We start from the raw sequence: 20,649 nt of genomic DNA, 5'->3' as shown, positions 1-20,649 counted from the left end.
TGGACCTTTTTATGCACAAAGCGCCAGACGCACATGAAGTTCGACGACTTCCCTACTCTCACACTCGAAGCCGCACCTCCGTTATCTCTATGAAGTTCGACGACTTCTCTACTTCTACACTCGGAGTCGCACCTCCGCTATCCTTAAAAAGAAAATCCTCGCAACCTTTTCACACACCCTGCGGCAATAAGCTGTGCAAGCGCAAAACCCTAACTTCACTCATACCATCACTAGTACCGCCAACGCTGTTTCCACATCTCCTTTCTCTCCATTCGCAAGCTTCGAGATCCCGGGAAAGTCGCGGTGGACCTAGCCCATCATCATGTTGTCAATCCGTTTTATCCAAGAAAAATCTAATTCAACTTCTCGAATGGGGCCACAAAATGCGTAACCGTTAATTCAACACCATGTACTTTAGGAGTACAGGGTCCCAAAAGACAACTCGCCCAAAAGCCTAGCGCCATGAGACCATTTGTACAGTGACAGCGTCCTTTACAAAACAAGCGGTTGCAATGCAATAGGTCTCATATTTGCAAGAGTCAGAGCCATTGGCGTTGTAAATGCCTAGCTGGACTTTTCTTGCCACATAAATTGGTAAACCATGCCTCATAATTCGTTCTTTTCCTGCCACATAATTGGACCAAGAGACGGGAAGTGATGGTCTGTGAAAGAAAGGCATGAAGTAGAATCACTAATGGGCAGGCTTGGTGTTTGCAACGGGCATCCAGCAGTTTCCCTTTCCATTTCCTTTTCAGTACTGTTTTTTTGTTCTGTGTTCCCAATTATGTGAGCCGTGAGCTGGCCTATCCATTGTCTTATGTGTTTCCACGTTGTCTAATGCTTGGAAAAAGCTTCTTGTTTACTTTTGGTGCACCCAGGAGTTACTACGGAAGAAAGGCGTATTTGGCATGTGGCTATCTCTTAGGAGAAAGTAAGCAAAGGGAAATATTAAAGTGGGCAAAAATAGAGGGAGCCCTGTCCTTAAACAGAGCTAGTTGGCGTGAGTGCCATCTTCCGGTTTTGTACCACTATAATTATCGACGACTTTGTAAACAATGCAGCGTCTGACGTTTAACAGGGCAGAGGCGTAAAACCAGACAAATTAAAACGAACAACTTAAAAACACAAGCATTTACAACTCTTAACACGACTTTTCACCTATCAGGCAAATGTGCATTTATGTACATAACCCGAAAAAGTGAAATCAACTATGTAAAGCGCTCGACTTCTGCCAAGCGAGATTGCGCTCGTAAATTTGAGAAAAAGAAGTCGGCGAGCCCGATGGAAAACAGCGAGCCACGCATGTTTTCTGTACTTGGTCGCTGCGCTCGAGGAGGGCTAGCCACCGGAAAAGGCATGACGTATGCGTGCCTTCGACTAATGAAAGCAAGCAGATTTTATTAGGCAAGCCCATGAACCAATAAAAAACACTGATGTGAAGTTGACAGGGCTCCGAGCCCTTTTCTAAATACAAAAGAGTCTCGCTGCATACGCATGCGCGAGCGCATTCAACGCAGGCTCGACCCTAAAAAGCACTGTAACATTGTAACATATGTACAGACAAAATGTTCAAAGAACCAAACTATAACTTGACCTCTTATAATGCAAGCTAATGCTTTATCATTTGAGTCAACATTTCAAGAGTCTTCTATGCAAGTACAAATAATAATTCAGGCTTTCCTGTTTTGACACTTTCTTGGGAATTGTTTTAGGTTTAAGGCCTGTTACTTTTCTTTAAAGAAGTGAGAGTGGCTGCACTTTCACAACAACATTTTGGGTCTCATTACGAGTTCGGCAGACGGTTTAGATCATCCGCTGAACTTCCGATGGGGAGATTGCCGCCATAGTGGCAACCTCCCTGCCGGGCCCATTAAGAGTTTACCGCTAGGTCAGCAGGTGAAAACCTCAGTGTCTGCCCGCTGGCCTAGCGAGATACAGCCTAAAGCATTGTCGCTGGCTTGTAATCGAGCCAGCTGCAATGCTGTAGGATGCAGAGTGCTTGAGCGCCCTCGCAATGTTCACTGTCTGCACAGTGAACATTGCAAGGGTGTTGGCCAGGGGCCCCATGCACTGCCCATGCCAGGTGGTTTGGGCAGTGCAGGGGGCCCCTTTTGGGCCCCCTGCACCCATTTTCCGCCATCCCTTTCATGGCGGTGCTACCACCATGAAATGGCTGGTGGAGAACAAGTTTGCATTCCCCAGGGCAGTGCTGCTTGCTGCGCTGCCCTGGCGGATTAGGACCGCAGCATCTGCCAGACTGCTGGGATCTCTGATCCTGGCGATGCCGGTAGTCCCACAGCAGCATGACCGCCATGGTCAAAATATAGCGCTCGGACAGCTGCGTTGGTGGCGATCGGACCACCATTCGTGAATCTGGCGGTCTACTCACCGCCAGATTCGTAATGGGGTCCTTTGTTTTTTGTAAAACAACAGGACCAAAGAACAACTGAAGAAGGTTTAATTGTAGAGATTTAATCACACAATAAATGTAAGTAATGTAAATAACGCCCTTCTATTCAGAAATACTGATTGTTTGGCATTTAAAAGAAAGAAACTCTGAGAACTCACAATTCTACCCAATATACTCACTTCATTCACATAAGCAGCTTTAACTACATTCAGACACAATGTAAAATAAGTGTCCTGAGTTCTGATGCAGCCTTGTCCAACTTTTCTTACCTGTCCTTCACCGTGGTCTTTTTATAATATGGGTGACTCAACTTCCCTAAGAAACTCATTAATGTAAAACAAGTGCAAAACTAGGCTACATTCTTTGATTTATTCAAAAAGAAAGGCAGCTACATTAAACTCTTCTTAATACACTCCATTGCCTCCAGTAACAAACCAGGATTAAGTTATGCGCACCATGTATAAGGCATTCTCAAACCAGGACCTGAATTGCATGTAGATGCTGGTCTCCACGTAAACCCAGCAAAGTATCTCTGATCAGCTGACACGTGAAATATGTATCATAAGAAATTCAAATGGCTAAACAAAAGAGTTGATACCTAGGCATGGCCCAAGTATGGAAAACTATCAACCAATCTTCAGGAGTGCAGACACATTTTTTACTCTTAAGGAAACGACTGAGAACTGAACTTTTCAAGCACTTCTATGGCTGAGAGCCAGATTGATCAAGTATAGCTAGATGGCTGAACTTCAACTGCTTGCACCCACAACTGATTGCCTCCTTTATCTATTGCTAATTACATATTCCACTAAATTCACTTATAATTAACCTCAGCAGAGCAACTGCGCATCTCTATAGTAAAACTAGAACCCGACTAGACTATATCAGTGCCAATTAATGGCCTGTTCTCACTTCGGGCCATATGCATCATTAATTTTTCCGTTCGTAAACGCATTTTTCCTGTCAGGCAGTATGTACCCGCAAATATGTATTTTGGTATGTATGAATTCCAAATTGCACATACCTACCGATTTGGTATTAGGAAGGGGCGTGTCAAGGGCATCCCTTCCTAATACAGAATCGCAGCGGTATTTAGGAATCTTTTGTGACTGAAATGCAGCTGCAAAACTTTAGCATTTTGGGCCGGATGTATGAAGCTTTTTTGCTGGTCACAAACGGCCCATCGGGCCATTTGTGATTGGTAAAATGCTTTTTACCATGCAATAACTCTATTTTGTGAGTCAGTAACCTATTACAGACTCACAAAATAGGGTTTGTAACTCGCTATTAGGAAGGGGCATGCCAAGGGTGTCCCTTCCTGATAGCGAGTCGCAGAGAGATGCAAGAATGTAATGCGACCGGGAATGGGGTCCACTCTTAAAATACGGACCACTGTCTACTCTTAAAAAATGAAAAGAATACTATTCAGTTCTCTTTTTGTAATGCAGCATGTTTTCATTTAAGGAAAATGTGCTGCATTACAAAAAAAAGATTGCTTTATTTAAAAAGCAATCACAGACATGGTGGTCTGCTGATCCCAGCAGGCCACCAGCCCAGTGATTGTAGCCAATCACAATGGGTCGCAAATTGCGACCTGCCTGAATATTGATGAAGCAGGTCTATTTGAGACCCACTGCGAATCACTAACAGTGTCAAACACACTGTCATACATCACAGTTTGCAATTTGTTAATAGTGAATCACTAAGATTTGCCATTAGGGAATCTCATACATGAAACTACATATATCTGGCCCTTTACCACTTACTTCAAGTAGGTCGTAACTCATTCGCATACTGGAAGGGGTTCCCAGGGGACCACTTCCCCTTTGAGAATGGTAACAAAAACGTTTTTTAAGAGCAGGCAGTGGTCCCACGACCACTGTCTACTCTAAACAAATGAAAAGAAAACATTTAGGGCCTGATTACAACTTTGGAGGACGGTGTTAATCCGTCCCAAATGTGACGGATATACCACCTACCGTATTACGAGTCCATTATATCCTATGGAACTCGTAATACGGTAGGTGGTATATCCGTCACATTTGGGACGGATTAACACCGTACTCCAAAGTTGTAATCAGGCCCTTAATGTTTCGTTTTTAGATGCAGCCCGTTTTCCTTTAAGGAAAACGGGCTGCATTTAAAAACAAAGATTGCTTTATTTAAAAGCAATCACAGACATGGTGGTCTGCTGAGTCCAGCAGGCCACCATCCCTGTGATTTTTTTGTTTCCTATTGGGTCGCAAATTGTGACCTACCTCATTAATATGAATAAGGTAGTTCGACTTGCGACCCATTCTGAAATGCTAAATGAAATTCATGGAGTTTCATACATTCGAACAGCGATTAACTAATTGCAGTTCACAGAGAATCGCAATTAGGTAATCACAATCTGTAATAATGTTACGTATGGCCCTAAAGTCAAATCAGCCTGACTGGTTACACTCTGATAAACAATATTTTAGTTTTGCTGATCATGGTTTAATTCTAAGGATTTAACCACAGAATAAACGTATTTGTTATCACAAACATTGTTCTGTTCAGAAATAAAAATTTCTGGACATCCTATAGAAAACAGCTCTGAAAACTCGCCATACCACCCAATACTCCCACTTCATTCACATATGCCTCTTTGACCTCATTCAAATACATTTGAGGAATTTGTCAACTCAGCATTTAAGATGAGCATCTAGACTTCTGATGCAACTTCCTTCAACCTTCTGCAGTCAAGAAATTCCTGCAGCACTACCGAACCTTACTAACTTCATCAGCATATCACTCTACAAGGTTAATTCTTTATCAGTTGAAAGCAGACAGTGAAAGCATTTCTGAAGTAACCTGGGGTAGTCTAGAGGTGCTGTATAGTCCTGTGCCTGTCTTGCATTTCCCTTGGAGCAATATACAAACGTGATGTTTTTTAATAGCAGAGTGCTCTTTAACCTTCTGCAATGCAACATGTTTGGCAGTGCACAGGACAGCTCAAATGAAATTAATTACACTGGGCTACAAGAAGGAGCATTCTCCTTCAATGACTCATCTTGCCGGAAAGGAGATGTTAGTATTGAGAGATTCTGAACGGACTGCAGAAAGTGATATCAAACGTGTCCAGCGATGCTCGCTTAACATTTATTGGGCCCTCGTGTTTAGTCGCCAAACTGGGCTTAAGTACTTAGAAAAAAACATTTAGGTAGTCACATTCGTAATATCAGCAATGGAGGGCTTTTGCCTTCTCAAAAGGGATTTTGCAAAACACACATTCTGCCAGTGTGCTGAAATGTTTGCACATGCAAATCTATGGATAGGAAAGGATTTGTTGGCTTTTTTAGATAGGCCCACCTGTGAAAGCTAGTGAACATCCACAAATGTACAGGTTTGGTGGTATTCATGGAAAATTTGCAGCGGTTTCCCTCCCTGAAATAAACGGATATTTATACTTAACAAGGGCAGAAGAAAGTGCCCTTCTAGGGTGAAATTGGATAGAAGCCACCCCAAAAATTGACAGAGGAGAAAATATTTTTGAACCATGGACAAATACTCATTTTAAATTAAGTGATGCATAAGGGAATGTACAGTTATTATTAGTGCGACCTGCCTTGGAATACTTTCAGGATTCATTAAAAGTCAGACATTTGCTGCAAAAGATGGAGTAAATGTATGAGAGCAAATCTTTCACGTTTTCCTCAACAATTGTGAACATGTTCTCCTTTGTTTAAGATATGTTATGTACACTTTTCGTATATGTCTTTTTCTAGAAAAAAACATGAGCTGCCTCAGATACTCTACGAAATCCACCTTTTCTGAATGAGCACCCCAGATTTTTCACCTTTTGCCGGACCCTATTTTTGCTGGTTTTAAAATTCTGAGCATTTTACCTTTGCTAGCCAGGAGTAAAGTGCCTGTGACCCCCTTTAAACCTGGTTAATTTGGCTTACTCCAGATTAGCATATTCAACTTTCTTGTAAATCCCAAGTATATGGTGTAGAAAGTGCACCTTGGGCCTGAAAGTTTAATGCCATTAGTGGACTAAGGCACCTATTGTGCCACCCACCACATTGGGAGAGCAAACATGGCTACAGACTGACAGCTGCAGTGTAAAACCTGCAGTGCAATCTGTCAAAATAACCCCTTTTGACAGATAAAGACTTCCCTTTAAAATGTTAGTAAGTCACCTCTAGTAAAATAGTGTGCATGGTATTTGAAAGTGGGACATACAGAAAATTAATATTGCTATGTCTCTACAGTGACAAGGCCCTACAAGCAATTTTCACTGTAGCAGGCCTAGTTGTCATAAGCAGAAAATCAAAGCAAAAATTTAAATAGCAATACTGTACCTTAGGAATGGGATCAGCTAAAAAATAATTTAACAGCTATTTTTAACAGTCATTAAAATCCAATTCAATGATGAAGTTGGATTTTTAATAAATATTAGGGAATGGTAACTTTAGTAATGTTTTTCTTGCCTGAAGTTGCTGGAGGATAATTAGCATTAAGTCTCCTGCTACTCCCAGCCTTTGATCAGCCCAGAAAGAGGTGTGAAAAATGTGTTAAATGTGTACCAGGAGCACACAATAGGCTGACCGGAAAAGGCAGAGATGACCCATCTGAGCACCCTAGAATTTGCAGGGTGGAGGGCAATAGACATTCTATTGACACCATACTGTAAAATCCTGCCTGATAGGTCTGTTGATCTACATGTAACACTTTAGTGCACTTGAAAAGGAGAGAACAGAAGACCAGCACCATTTGTGTGTATTCTTTCCCCTGGACCTGAAGGACCTTGCTTTTCTCCTTTCAGACATCTGCCTCTGGGCTTGTTCTCAGTAAAGTGCCTGCTTCAAGCTGGATTTTACTGTTAGATGTGGGAGGGTACCAGTAATTAGCATAGTGCACTTACCTACATACCCACAACACTCACTGGAGTGTGGTTGAAAACGTTTGCCATCTTGTAAATGCCCTAACACTAGCATTTGGGGTCTGTTTGCAATATGTTAGACAGGAACTATTGAAAAAGTGGGAAGGGTTACCCCCGGGAACTTTTACTCCATTGTTAGGGAGTGCTCAGGTGATACCCCCACCCACTAGATGGTGCCATTAGGCATACATGTGGCACCTACTGAAAATCAGAAGAGGAGTGAATCTGCTGTCTTTGACCTGAAAGGAGCCATGAAGGATTGGACCTGCTCCCCCTTGTATTCAGGATAAAGAGGTGGACACCAAGGGTCCGTGTGGTTACAGGGGCACAACAAGCTGTAAGATGCTTTTTTGCTTTTTCCTGGAGTGCCCACCTGACCAGGAAGATGTTGACTGGACTGGACCTTGTTGGTGGTCTCTGCTGGAGTGAGTGCTGCCCCTGAGGTTCCAGGAAGCATTAGAAGTGGCCCAGAGGAGCTGCTCCAGAACCCCTGCGAAGTTAGGACTTAAAAGGCTAAGTTAGAAGATAAATCTTTTGACCGGGATGAAACTGGTTGGTATATCACCCCTCCCACCCCCACACTCCATCGTGGTCAGCCTCAAATCCTGCTAGTCTACTGATTCCATAGACTATCATTGGCGCTTTGTGCTTTCTGGCACTATTTCTACTTTAAATTAAAAAATCATACCAGCAGTTCTCATGACTGTATTTTTGTTATTTTGGTGTCATTTTATAAATTTTTATTTAATTAGGTTTGGATTTCTTTTTTGTTTGGCATTTTATATTTATTGATGTTTTGGTAATGAATAATTACTTTAAGTAAGTTAAGCCCGCCTGCTCTGTGCCATGGTTCCCAGTGGGTTAAGCTCAGGTTAATTAAGTGACTTTGAGGGATCTTCCTGACAAGAGTTGTGATGATTTCTTGAGGTGGGCAGTCACCCACCCCAAATAATAATCCAATTTTTTACAGATGCAACTATATAAAGGCCCATTCTGTTCACTAAATATGGAAATTTACTTATATACCAGAGTTTTTGGTGGTTGAAGGTCACAGATTACTCAGTTATCTTCCATTGCAGGTTGTACAAATGTAAACAATCTCAAAAGATGCATGCTGAGCATCATCCTCTATAAAACTGATGACAAAATATCAAGGATATATTCATTTTTCCTGTGTCTGCATAAGAAATCCCCTCTGAGAAGTGACAACACCACATGATCTTCTGGGTTTGGCCAAAACAACAGATTTTGAAGAGGACAAAGCCAGAGGGACAACAGTTCAGACATACAAAGTATGGCTTGAGTTCCCGGACTCTACTTGAAATGAATGAAAGAACATATCTGACCAAGCCAAATCTGAGGACTTTAAGAAAACTCCAGAGAATATTAATTATTAATTGTAACCCTATGTAGGGAGAGCTAGTGGGAAGGTGGGTAGAATGTAAAGTTTTATAGGCGGCTACTAGAATGTATTGGTAGCCAGGAGTAAAAGGGAGTAGGCTAGTGCTTTAGTTGAATGTATTTGGTGTTGTAAGGTGCGTAATGTAATGTAAAGTGCTTGATAGTTAGCTCTTAAGGGTGTGTTATTGCAGATCTAACTGCAATTCGTAGTTTTGAGGTTTATGCAAGTTTAATAAAAATACATAAACAAAATATGCAATCTTCTTTCTCCTCTGTAACTATCATTCTGTATTAACTCTCCTTATAGAGACTGCCTGTAAAAGCCGCCCTTTGGATCTGGTGTTCATCATCGACAGTTCTCGCAGTGTCCGTCCACAGGAGTTTGAGAAAGTCAAAATATTCCTCTCAGATATGATCCATACCATGGATATCAGTGAGCAAGCCACAAGGGTGGCAGTGGTAAACTATGCCAGCACAGTCAAGACTGAGTTTTTTCTCAAAACCTATTTCAACAAATCAGCCATGAAACATGCCATTTTAAAGATCAAACCACTGGCTACAGGCACCATGACAGGACTGGCCATTCAGACAGCCATTGACAAGGCTTTTACAGAGGAGTCCGGCTCACGGCCTGCATCCATGAACATTCCTAAGGTGACCATCATTGTGACGGATGGCAGGCCCCAGGACAGGGTGAATGAAGTTGCTGCACGAGCCCGAGCTGCTGGTATTGAAATGTATGCAATTGGAGTCGACCGTGCGGATATGCAGTCTTTGAAATTGATGGCCAGTGAGCCTCTGGATGATCATGTCTTCTACGTTGAAACCTATGGAGTAATAAAAAAATTGACATCAAAGTTCAGGCAGACTCTTTGTGGTAAGGTCATTGGTTTCAGATCTGTTCTCTAGTTTGAGTGATAGGACAAAGCTTTCATTAGTGCAGCATGTGTTTGATCACAAGCCCTCAGGGATATGAGCGTCCTACTGCACTCCAGTAATACCAGTTTTTTACTACCCAACTGTGGGAAGAGAGAGGTAATTTCTTTTGTTTGCATTAGCACCCTTGATACCCTTCTGATTAGTTACCCACATTCAGGTATGTAAACTCCACCAAATCTCTACCACTCTCTGCACTACAATACAATTAATATTGTAAAAAAAGCAAAATAGAGATCAAATTTTGGGAAATCATAGAACATGTTAACTTCCTACAAAACTTGCAGTTTAAGGCAATGCCTACAAAATTACACAACAAGTTAAAAGTGACTGAAATAAAACAAGCAGACAGCAGTTCATCTATCACCTCTTTTCATAATGCTTGGTAGGTTTCCTTTTACATCCCCCACTGTGAATTGTAATGTGTGTTGTTGGGTGGGGAGGTAGTGTGTAAGGAACAGATAGTAACAGGAGTTGAAAATAATCTAGATGGTTATGGTTATTCCACAATGACGTGTGGTATTTCATTTAAGAAACTGTACCAGAATTTCTTTTGAATTTGAAATTGGTTATTGTTTGTAAAAACATTTTTTAATTTAGAAAGGGATTAAAAAAAACTCTGAAATACCTGCATACCTGGTTTATGAGTAGCATAGGTCTAGCTGACTGCAAAGTGTATTTTCTCTTTCTCTACATCAAGGAAGAGCAAGGTATTTGCCCTGCCTCCAACTAACAACAATATAGCCTTGTAGCTCTCTGCTGAGGATTAAACTGTTGTTAAAGGCCCAAACCAAAGATATAAGCCCTGAGCCTCGGAGTACAGGCATTTCTCTTCAACTGCAAACAAGGACTGTTGACATATTTTCAGGGTGATTAGTCAAGCGAGGGCCTTGAAAAGGGGGTGGCGTCCTAAAACGCATTTTCCCCCGGCAGTTTTCCATAGGAACCTCAGACAATGCTATAGCCAAAACAGCTGAACAGAATTACACCAAATGTGGCAGAAAGCTAAATCTTCACCCAGAAAGCGTCCTTCTGCGATCTGGTGTAAACATGTTCATCCATTTTTGAGGAATTATTCATTATTCAATTGTTCATAATTTATAGATATCTGTTTTTGCAGGAGTCCTGCAGGACAAAAGGCAAAAAAGAGAGAAATTTGATTGGTTTGTCTATCGGGACCAAAGGACCTGATTGGCAGTGGTCTCATAAAGAAAAATGTTGGAGCCGCCATCATAGGACTCCGATACTTGATCTCAAAGTCCAGATTATTTTTTTTTAAGTCATAAGGAGGCAGTATAGGTATCCCCTGATCCTCTATCCCTTGCCGAGGGCCAAAATTTAAAAATGAAATGTCGTCATGGTTCCACAGGACCAGGAGAGACCCCAAAAAATTAAAAATTGAAGCACTGTTTTGGGCTCTTTATAAAGAGTGGACGCTCAATACAATATGGAACCCCATTACGTGGGCAAGCCCCTCCTACACACAGTCTGCACTCAGTGGGTACAATGGGTAGAGCACCCTTCAGAGGCCTAAGCCCCATGAGGTGAGCAAGCTCCTCCTATGCACGTTCTGTGCTCAGTGTGCAGACTGTGCGTGGAGTCTCTTGGGCCCCAAATCTGAACATCCCAAAATGTGAATTCCCTGAAAATGTACCTCATATGGCTCTCCCACAGACTGATCTTGCATGCCACCGCACCTTCCCAAACAACAATAAACAGATTAAAGACAGTTCCAGATTAAAGTGGTGGGGGAGCACTCAGTAATTGAGTTTGAGTTCTGGATCAATGTAAAGTTAAAGTGTTTTATTACAAAATTCAGAAATAAGCGGTACAGAATCAATGCCCTGAAGGCTCTCAAATGCAGAGAAATGCAGAGGAGGCAAAATCAGAAAGCCATTCTAAGTCCCTAATGAGCAGCAAAATCAGAACAAATAGGATAGCATCCCTAGTGGCATCAAAGCAAGCTCAATAATCTCTAGCTCACCCCTAAAAGCAATGGTTTTTATACACGATTCTTGCAAAGGAAATAAGAGAAACTGCTAAATCATAATGGCATGATTGAAAGTATCTATTCTTTAGCAAATTGGACCACAACTAAAATACCCATCATTACCTTAATACATAAGCACCATCCCAATTCTGCATATTATTATTCACCACCTTCTATGCTAATGCCATCCAGAGATGTTCTAACAAATAAGAAACATTTAACAATAGGACTTTCAATTGCTGAATAGACTAGTGAAGTCACAATGGAAGGGGCTTCAGACTGTTACATGTCCTAGGGAGCAGGAAGAGTTCATCAAAACCAATGTACTCATAATGGTGGAAATAAACCATTACATGTTGATTGGACTGTGCTCTGCGAAGCCTGTGGAGTGATGATAACATGCAGGGTGGGAAACAGGAGTGAGAGACAGAGACAGCATCCATCTTGTTTAAGATGGCTTTTAACAGGAAAATGTGGCATAACTAAAACACACTACAGAAAGGCTACAGAGCTCTTCTACTACAGCTTATTCCCTCCACAGATTCAAGCCTCAATACAGAGCAAAGGGTCTACTACGTGCAGTTTAGTTTGTTAGTAATAGTTCACTTTAAAATTGGCATTTAAAAACAAAATCCATTGAAAAAAATAAAGGTTAAGGTGGTGTTCTGGTTAGGTATGGTAATAATGTATTTATATATATATATATATATATATATATATATATATATGTTAATGTGTATTTTTAACACAACATAGAAATTAGTTGGAAAAACATAGGTTAAAGTGATGTTATTATTAGGTGAATATGTCAGTCAAAAAATCCATTTTAAACAGAAAAGCTCTGAAATTTACAACTTATAGTTATCTGAAGTACCTTTAACTCATGCCCAAAAGCAGCTATAACTTACTCTCTCACCATGCACTGCTTATAACCTCACATTTTGAATTATTCATAACATTTTCAATGACTGCATTGATAACATCCCTAATAACATGTTCAATTACATACTTTATGACAACACTGTGCATCGAATGCATAAAGGCCCCTTCCTACTCCAGGGTGGCAAATTGGGGTGGGTAGGTTGCTAAGGGAAAGATATTAGAAGGCATAGAGGGCATCTGGTGCATTGGAGGTTGGTTGCAGTCATGGCGGAGTCTTTCATGCTCCCTTGCATCATAGGAGGGGTCGGCTATGACCTGTGATGTACTTGTGCTTCCAGACCTGCTCTTCATTTTAAAAGTTGCCATTTCAACTCCCTCACCTGGTAGTACCAAGTGTAAAAACACTGGAGTGATTCTGATTGGGAGTTGTATACATTCCTGAAATACCACTCTGCCTGGGGGGAAATCAGGACATACATTTATTCTGCATTTTAAGACTTTTAATGATGTTATAGCCAACTCAGCTTTTCATCATTCTGAGATTGATATTTTGAGTGCCAATAAATGTGGTGCACTTGCTAACGTCCCACCCGGTTCCTTTCTCTGAGTCTGATTCCGGCGTCTTTGGCAGTCCCTGGGGACACCAGGCCAGTACACTGTTGTCCTAAGACGCTCCTCTCCACGGGGTTCAGGCCACTGGAGCATAAACCTTGTCTCCATTTTGCTGCTTTTTCCAGTTCTTCTCCCAGTATTAAGCATTCTGGGAAGATTTAAAGTCCCTATTCCAAGATGGCCACCATACAACGTTAGTCAATGGCTTTTCCCTATCCAAGATGGTGACACGGATTCTGCAGTAACTTCCTGCCATTTTTTCTAAAAAAAGAGGGATGAATTCCATGTGCTCCTAGCATTGCAACACTGAGTAGCGGTTTCATTTCCTTCCATCTCATCAACACACTAGAACCAGCTTCCTGGAATGCATGAACGGGGACACTAGTAGAGGTGAACACCACAGTTTCCCCATTTAACATTACATCCATTCACATACTGTTGAAAGTACACCACAATAAACCACAATATGGATAAATAAAATGAGTGCAGTAAATAACTCTTCTACAACAAAAGACAAAATGTAAAATTAGTACATGAATAAAATTACCCTATAATGAACTTTTGAAGCTTTGTTGGCAGGACAACATCCTTACAGGATTTGGTAAATTTTCCTTGTTGATGACTGGAAGGGACATACTCTCTACTAGCCTCACTGATACTTTCCAACTGGTTAATCTCTCTCAGATTATTTCCCGGAAGATCCCCACACACAAACCACCTCATAATTTCTCTCAACCCCGTTACAAAGAGTTATCCAGAACTGCATTTGGGGCACATATTCCTCCTTTAACAGTACTTTATTACAATTAGGTAATCTACTGAAGTGCCAAACCTTTCTATCGCTCAATTTAGCCGAAGTCAAATAGATTGTAATTACTTGAAAAGGTTTACTAAACTTGCTGTCAACCTTCTTGGTTGCAATTACTGACAAGCACCCAATCACCTTGTTCAAGAACAACATCTTTGACACCATATCTTCCATCCTAATTTTCCTTATAAATTTATTGTGCCTCTTTTATATTTTATGTCTCAAAAGTAGACCATGCTGTCTGGCGAACTCCATACATCCACACAATATTGTCCTTGATGCAAGATTCTCTACCTCTCATCACTCTAAAAAGACTGTGTCCAGGTAGTGTGAGGGCAATACAATATGCCCAAATCAACTTACTCAGTTCCTTCTCCCAGTTCTTGTCACTGCTAATAGCCATTTGCACACTTCCCATTATCACCCAGTTAAAGCATTCTACTGCACCATTACCAACACAGTGATGTACTGAGGTATGCTTAAATATATTGCTAAGTAGGACATTTTACATGACCTCTGATACAAATTGAGGTCCATTAACACTGAGCAAAGATTTAGGGATCAGTCGCGGCTCGCTCCTATTTAAAAGGGTGGGTGTGGCGCACGGGGAATGGGGGGGACCGGGACATTCACTAGTAAAAAAATATAGAAACAAAGAAAAAAAACGTACCTCATCTGTTTTCACAGCCGCAACGCACTGCTCCTCTTTCCCTCATGGTCCCTGCAGTAACAGGCTCCCAGCCTCCCCTACGCCAATCCTGACGCTCAGGATTGGCTGGGAGCGCCCAGCCAGGGTGCTACCAGGCAGACTGGGAGCCTGTGTAGGCTTTCTCCAGCCCGGCAACTTTGTTGCTGGCCTGGAGAGAGCCTAGAGCGCATGTGTGTTTGGCAAGCCTGAGACGACCGGCCAAACACACATGCTCTCTGAGGGGAGTGTTCTGTGCACTCCCCTCCAAGGCTGTCATCCCCTATGCCCTGCCCCTTTCACCACAAAGGAATAATAAACCTAGTATTATTCCTTCGTGGTGAAAGATTTGCAGCTTCTGCTGCTGGCAGGTGTTCGACGCTCCTATGCCCATATGGAGAAGCCCCCCCTGTTAGGGATGCCTTTTCTATGAAAATCCTCTTTCAAAATTAGATGACAGATTGAGAATCGATTTTACAAAGTACTTCTACTTCTGACCATTTGGCAAAAAAAGTCAACAAGAGCAATTACATATTTTACATTATCCTTGAGATCCAGAAAGGGACCTAAAATGTCCACACCAAGGGTATCCAATGTACCATCCGGACACCTTTTGTAGCAATTACCATTTAGCACTCTGGGCTAAGCACAGCCTTGAATGGTAGCAGAAAAAATTCTTCCCACGTGGGAGCCTATTCCTGCCATCTGTCAAGCCCTGCCATTATGTTTTTTGTCAGGACATCCAGCTGCAGGGACTCAAAGCCTTGTGAAGCTAAATGTGATTTTGGACAAACTTGAGTAATGCTTGGAAACTTTGCCCGCATTCACGATTGTACTTTACATTTTGCACACCACTATGGAATCGATAAAGTTTAATAATTTTCAATGTCTGAGTACAACTCACAGTAACTTATGGAGCCAAGCCAAGTGGATACCCACTGCACTATTAACTGTTTCAAGACAATATAGCATGCTGAGCAAAACAACAGTAAGATTCCTTCTCGTTGATTTGTGGAACTCACAGTTGGACTTGGTCTTCTACTTTGTAGGTCCCATCTCTACAAATCCTCAGAATGTTGAAAGATCCTCATCACAAACATTTGTTGACTCTGTCAGCAGATGTTGAGATCTCATTGGACTCCAACTATGACCAGTTCCTGCAAGAGAGAATTTTGTTCCGAGTTCAGAAGAACTGAGTGGGAGAGACCCTCATGGTGACTCAATGGCCTTGTATCCTGCTTGGACAGTGCTTTTTCCTTTCTGGAACCTTTTCTCAAACTAAGGCACTCATTATGACTGGCCTGGTAACTGGGATATGTGCAGTAAATCATGTTACTGCACATATCGTAATTAAGAGTTTGGTGCCTAACACCACAGTCCTGCAGTTTTTCACTGATTAATTTTGTTGCTGGTACCTGATAATTATCCAGCTGAGTCGGATTTTGTAACATCCTATAAATAGCAGCCGAAACACTGAACCATTGGTAATGAAGGCCTGAGATCTCTTTAAAGCAATCCAAAGCAGATGTCATTAATGCAAAGACAGGTGTCTATTAGTCAAAAAAAACTTCAACAATCCCAACCTCTTTTCCATACATCCAGATCCCCTCTTAGTCCAGCCTAGCCCTTAATCAGGGCACATGATGGCACTTACATTGTTTTTCTGAGCATTTTCTTCCACTGTACACTTAAACGAGCCCCATTCGAGAAAGCACAGCGATGTCACAACGATGGTAGTTGGCGCTATGCAAATAGAAAATAACATAACATGACATATTATAACATGTGAGTCTTTATTCCAGGGAATGTCTCCCATGTTTGCAGCCTCCCCTGGAGGTCTAGGCTTATTTTGTATTACTATTTCTCCTATGCACACAGATGCACGCACGCGCACACACACACACGCGATTTTTCACTAAGTAGTTAATACATCATTACTATTTTCAGAATGCCATTTGTTCAAAATTACATATTTATCTCTTGATTATTTTGCACTGCTCATTTTGTTCCCTACATCACTCGGCACGTCTTGGCCATGGACGTCATTTAGGTGTCGCCAGGGACCCCTAGCTTGCCCCTTGCTGCCACTGGCACTGCTTTTGCCACCCCCCCCCCCCGGCCCCAGAGGTGGCAAAATCAGTGCCAGGAACACAGTGCTAGCCCTTATGAGTATATGTTGGTGCACCCCTTTTCTTGTTTTTTTGCCACTAATAGTGAATAATATTATAATATTCACTATTAGTGTAATAAAAAAAGGATTACAATTAGACACTCCCTGGCAGCCGAGGTAAGTAAAAAATGCTTTTAAATGTATGCTGTGTGGATGCTTGCTTTGACAATGTGTATGTGAGGGAGAGTTGTGTATGTGTGAATGTGTGTGTATGTGCATGCATGTGTGAGTGGAAGTAGAAGTCAAGTGGCATGTGATGTCACTTCCGCTGCCCCTTGCCTTTTGGTGAATTGACGTTAATGGTCTTGGCAGGGCTATGTGTGCTCAGATACACTAATGAAAAGGGAGCCAATGGTATGTCGGGTACTTTTTGATGGCAATATATGTGGCTAAGTGTTGTTGAGGAATAACGTAAATGCATGCTATTAGCGTAGGAATGTTACCATTCTTGTGCAAATACATGTATGATAACATTCATTGTTACTTGTGCCATCCTTTCTACTAATTTTATTTTACCACTTCTTTACCACAGACATTGGCACTCTTCCACTCTCTGACACCTCCTGTCCAGCCCTACCTTTGCTCTCTCTTGAGGGGACATCTTCTCTGTACCTTCCTAGATTTCTAGTTATTTTGATAATGTTTCCATGTGTATTTTCGTATTTTGCAAGGGGTAATAATAATAATAATAATAATAATAATAATAATAATAATAATAATAGTAATAACACTTATAAAGCACATAGCTACTCGAAACAAAGTGTCCTAGCGCTATGGACCAGAAGCCCATGTGTTGCGTTCTCGCAGAAAAAAACAGATCAGTTCTGTCTGAACAGTCTTGTTTTTATTTTATTTCTCAAAATGAGCTCCGAGGGGGCCTGCGAGACAGAAAGAGACAGTGAATTCCAAAGCTTGAAAGCCAGATAACGAAAGGAGCTTCCACCAAGGCGCAGTCTTCTGACTTTTAGGATGCAAACCTTGCTAGCCCCCGAGGATCTACGACGCCTCAGAGGAGTACAATGTTGGATGAAAGGCTGTACCATGAGCCACTGTTTGGCAATGCTTTGTACCAGTAGCCCAAAGCCTTGAATGAGATCCTCTGCATCACAGGAAGCCAGTGTAGCTTGGCAAGTGAAGATCCCATGGAAATGCGTTTGGGAGATTGAGTACCAGACGAGCTGCTGTGTTCTGCATTGGTTGAATTTGCATCATACGTGACTGGGACACTCCCAGATACAACACACTGCAATAGTCCAACACTGAGATAATTAGGCCCTGGACTACCGCTTTTGTTGCAGTCTCTGTGATCAAGTCCAAGATATTTTTCAGGGTCTTAAGGATTCCAAAACATTTCCCAGCCAACGCTGTAATTTGGCTGTCAAAAGACATCTTCTGATCGAAACAGATGCCCAGGATTTTAACCTTGGGCTTGGGAATGGGTAAAGGGCCAAACGTTTGTGACCACCAAGAGGCCAACCAAAAATTAGGATGTTTTCCCAAGATTAAGACCTCTGTCTTTCCTGTGTTGAATTTTAAGCAATTTTGCATTGTCCATCCATCAACCTTAAAACACGATCTTAGTGGAATAGCCATAGTGGCACCATCCTGGGAAAGGGTGATGATCAGCTGAGTATCATCCACATAGGTGATTACTGTGAACCCATGACGTTAAATAATCCTAGCCAGTGGGAGCATATAAATGTTAAATAATGTCGGCTTCAGGGAGGAGCCCTGAGGTACACCCTGCTGTAGATTAAACATTTTGGAATAGTATGGATTTTGACACGCCTGGAAGGCCACCATATGGCCGACCCCACATCTCCACAGCTGCTCAATAAGCAGCTTGTGCGATATGGTGTTGTACGCCACATTGAGATATAGAATCAGGAGAGTGGCAGTGCCTACTGCATCCAAGATTTGACATACGGATTCCGGGGCTAACAGCACGGCTGAGTCTGTACTATAGGACGGGCAAAACCCTGACTGTGTCCTGTGAAGAAGACTGTTCTTCTCAATAAACTATGAAAGTTGACGGTTCACATGTTTCTCTGTGACTTTAGCCAGCAATGGTAGCAATGAGACAGGTCAGTAGTTTTCCGGATTGGTAGGATCCAACAACGGCTTTCTGAGCAGAGGAAGTACCATTTCTTGTTTCCATTTCTTCAGCACCTGGCTCACCGCCAGAGAACTATTCAAAAGCTCATGAACCAAAGGCAACACAGATTCCACTCCTCTTTCTAAAATAGAGGGCGACACTGGATCAAGTGGCAAACCCAACTTGACAGACCTAAGCAAGGCAGACATCTCCTCTCACTCAATAGGTCTGAAATGCTGCAGCACTCCAATATCTGTTCTAGATTTAAACCATGAATTCAGGCATGCAGTTTCTCTATACTCTAGAGAAAAAGAGCCATGAATCCTTGCCACTCTGTCTGAAAGAAACTGGGCAAGGGAATTACAACCCTTTACTGAGGGCACGGTGTATTCTGAGACTCGGGACAAAAAGATAAGAGACTTAACAATACCAAACACTTCTCGTCAGGAATTCTGCACTGAGAGGATTTTATTTGAGTAAAAATCCAGGCGGACATGTTTGATGTGTCCATGATACTGTTTGAGCGCAGCCAAATAATTTAATTTGCTCACAGGTTCATATGCCCCATGCCAAAGGTGTTGAGACGCTTACAATTCTTTTTAGCCCTATAGGTCCTCATTGAACAATTCCGCAGATGGCTTCTGGCTTTGAAAAGATTGGTGGGTCAAAGGCTATTTGCTCAGGGGCGCCCAAGATCCAAGTTTCCAGTAGGAGATTATCTCCTTCAACCAGCCAGCCAAGGTCGGCTATCGTTCAATAGTTTGTTGAAACTGGAAGCAGTCACTTTAGACCACTGATGTAGTCGCACTGTCTGTGCATGCGTGGCCCTGTTTTAGCAAAAAAAAAAAAATCTAGATTTAAATGAAATGAAATGAATGAAGTCTGCTATGGTGGCATAAATGAGCAGTGGTTAAGGTCTACACCAGTGCCAGAGTCTGGAAGGTGTAAACAATTTTTTTAAAGAGCAGTATTTTAAAAGCAGCATCACACAGCCAAATGTGGTCCCTGATAATGTAAGAAGGAATGAAACCATTAGTTTTGTTTAGGACAGTTATGGTTCTCTGTCTTACCCTACCAATGGTTGTTCTACTTGGTACTCTGCAAACATGTCAGTATCCTTCATGCAGCTAGTCTTTCCATAGCCAAAGAGATGTCTACTTGCCTATAGTGCAGGAGACTTTCTGTTTCCTGTACGTCCTTCTGTAGCTCCTAATAAAAATCATACACTGCAAATGTAATTAGAAATGCCACTTCTATGATGTCATACCAATGTAGAATTATGTTAAAGTGTGTCTGATGAGTACTCTGCACAACCATTATCATTTCCTATGGCACTTGTAATAACCAGATGGGTGAGCCATCACGTTTGTGGCAATACCTGCCCGCCAAAGTCTAAATCAGGCCCTTAGATGTTTGCTGGCGAGGGCTACATACCCTGGGGCAATTGTTGTTCAAGAAATGATCTTGCCCTAAGCTTTCATAACTATATTCCTTTTATTGTGTTTTCACAGGTTTGGATATATGTGATCTAGGAAACCATGGGTGCCAGCATATATGTGTCAGTGCAGCTGATTCCTACTATTGCAAGTGCTTTGAAGGATATATTTTGAATCAAGATAACAAGACGTGCTCAGGTAAGAAGATCAAGTCTTATTCGCTTGACAAAGGTGTACATTTAAAAGCATAACTACTGAGCTGTATTGGCCAGACAGGTAACCATGCATTGGCCCCATGTGGTCGATGAAGGT

At 41.9% G+C, this 20,649-nt stretch overlaps 1 protein-coding gene across 1 annotated transcript in view; it reads left to right on the top strand.

The window, feature by feature from the left end:
* MATN3 (matrilin 3) overlaps nucleotides 1-20,649 on the top strand; it is a 169,378-nt gene that overhangs the window by 82,948 nt on the left and 65,781 nt on the right. The window contains exons 2-3 of the mRNA XM_069235988.1: nucleotides 9,031-9,600; nucleotides 20,413-20,535. Of these exons, the coding sequence (XP_069092089.1) occupies nucleotides 9,031-9,600; nucleotides 20,413-20,535 (693 nt within the window). The remainder of the gene's footprint in view (nucleotides 1-9,030; nucleotides 9,601-20,412; nucleotides 20,536-20,649) is intronic.

Source organism: Pleurodeles waltl, chromosome 5, assembly GCF_031143425.1.
Source record: "Pleurodeles waltl isolate 20211129_DDA chromosome 5, aPleWal1.hap1.20221129, whole genome shotgun sequence".
In the NCBI taxonomy this organism is placed as follows: Eukaryota; Metazoa; Chordata; class Amphibia; order Caudata; family Salamandridae; genus Pleurodeles; species Pleurodeles waltl.
The sequence above is the reverse complement of the archived record's forward strand: the minus strand, read 5'-3'. Positions and strand labels throughout refer to the sequence as shown.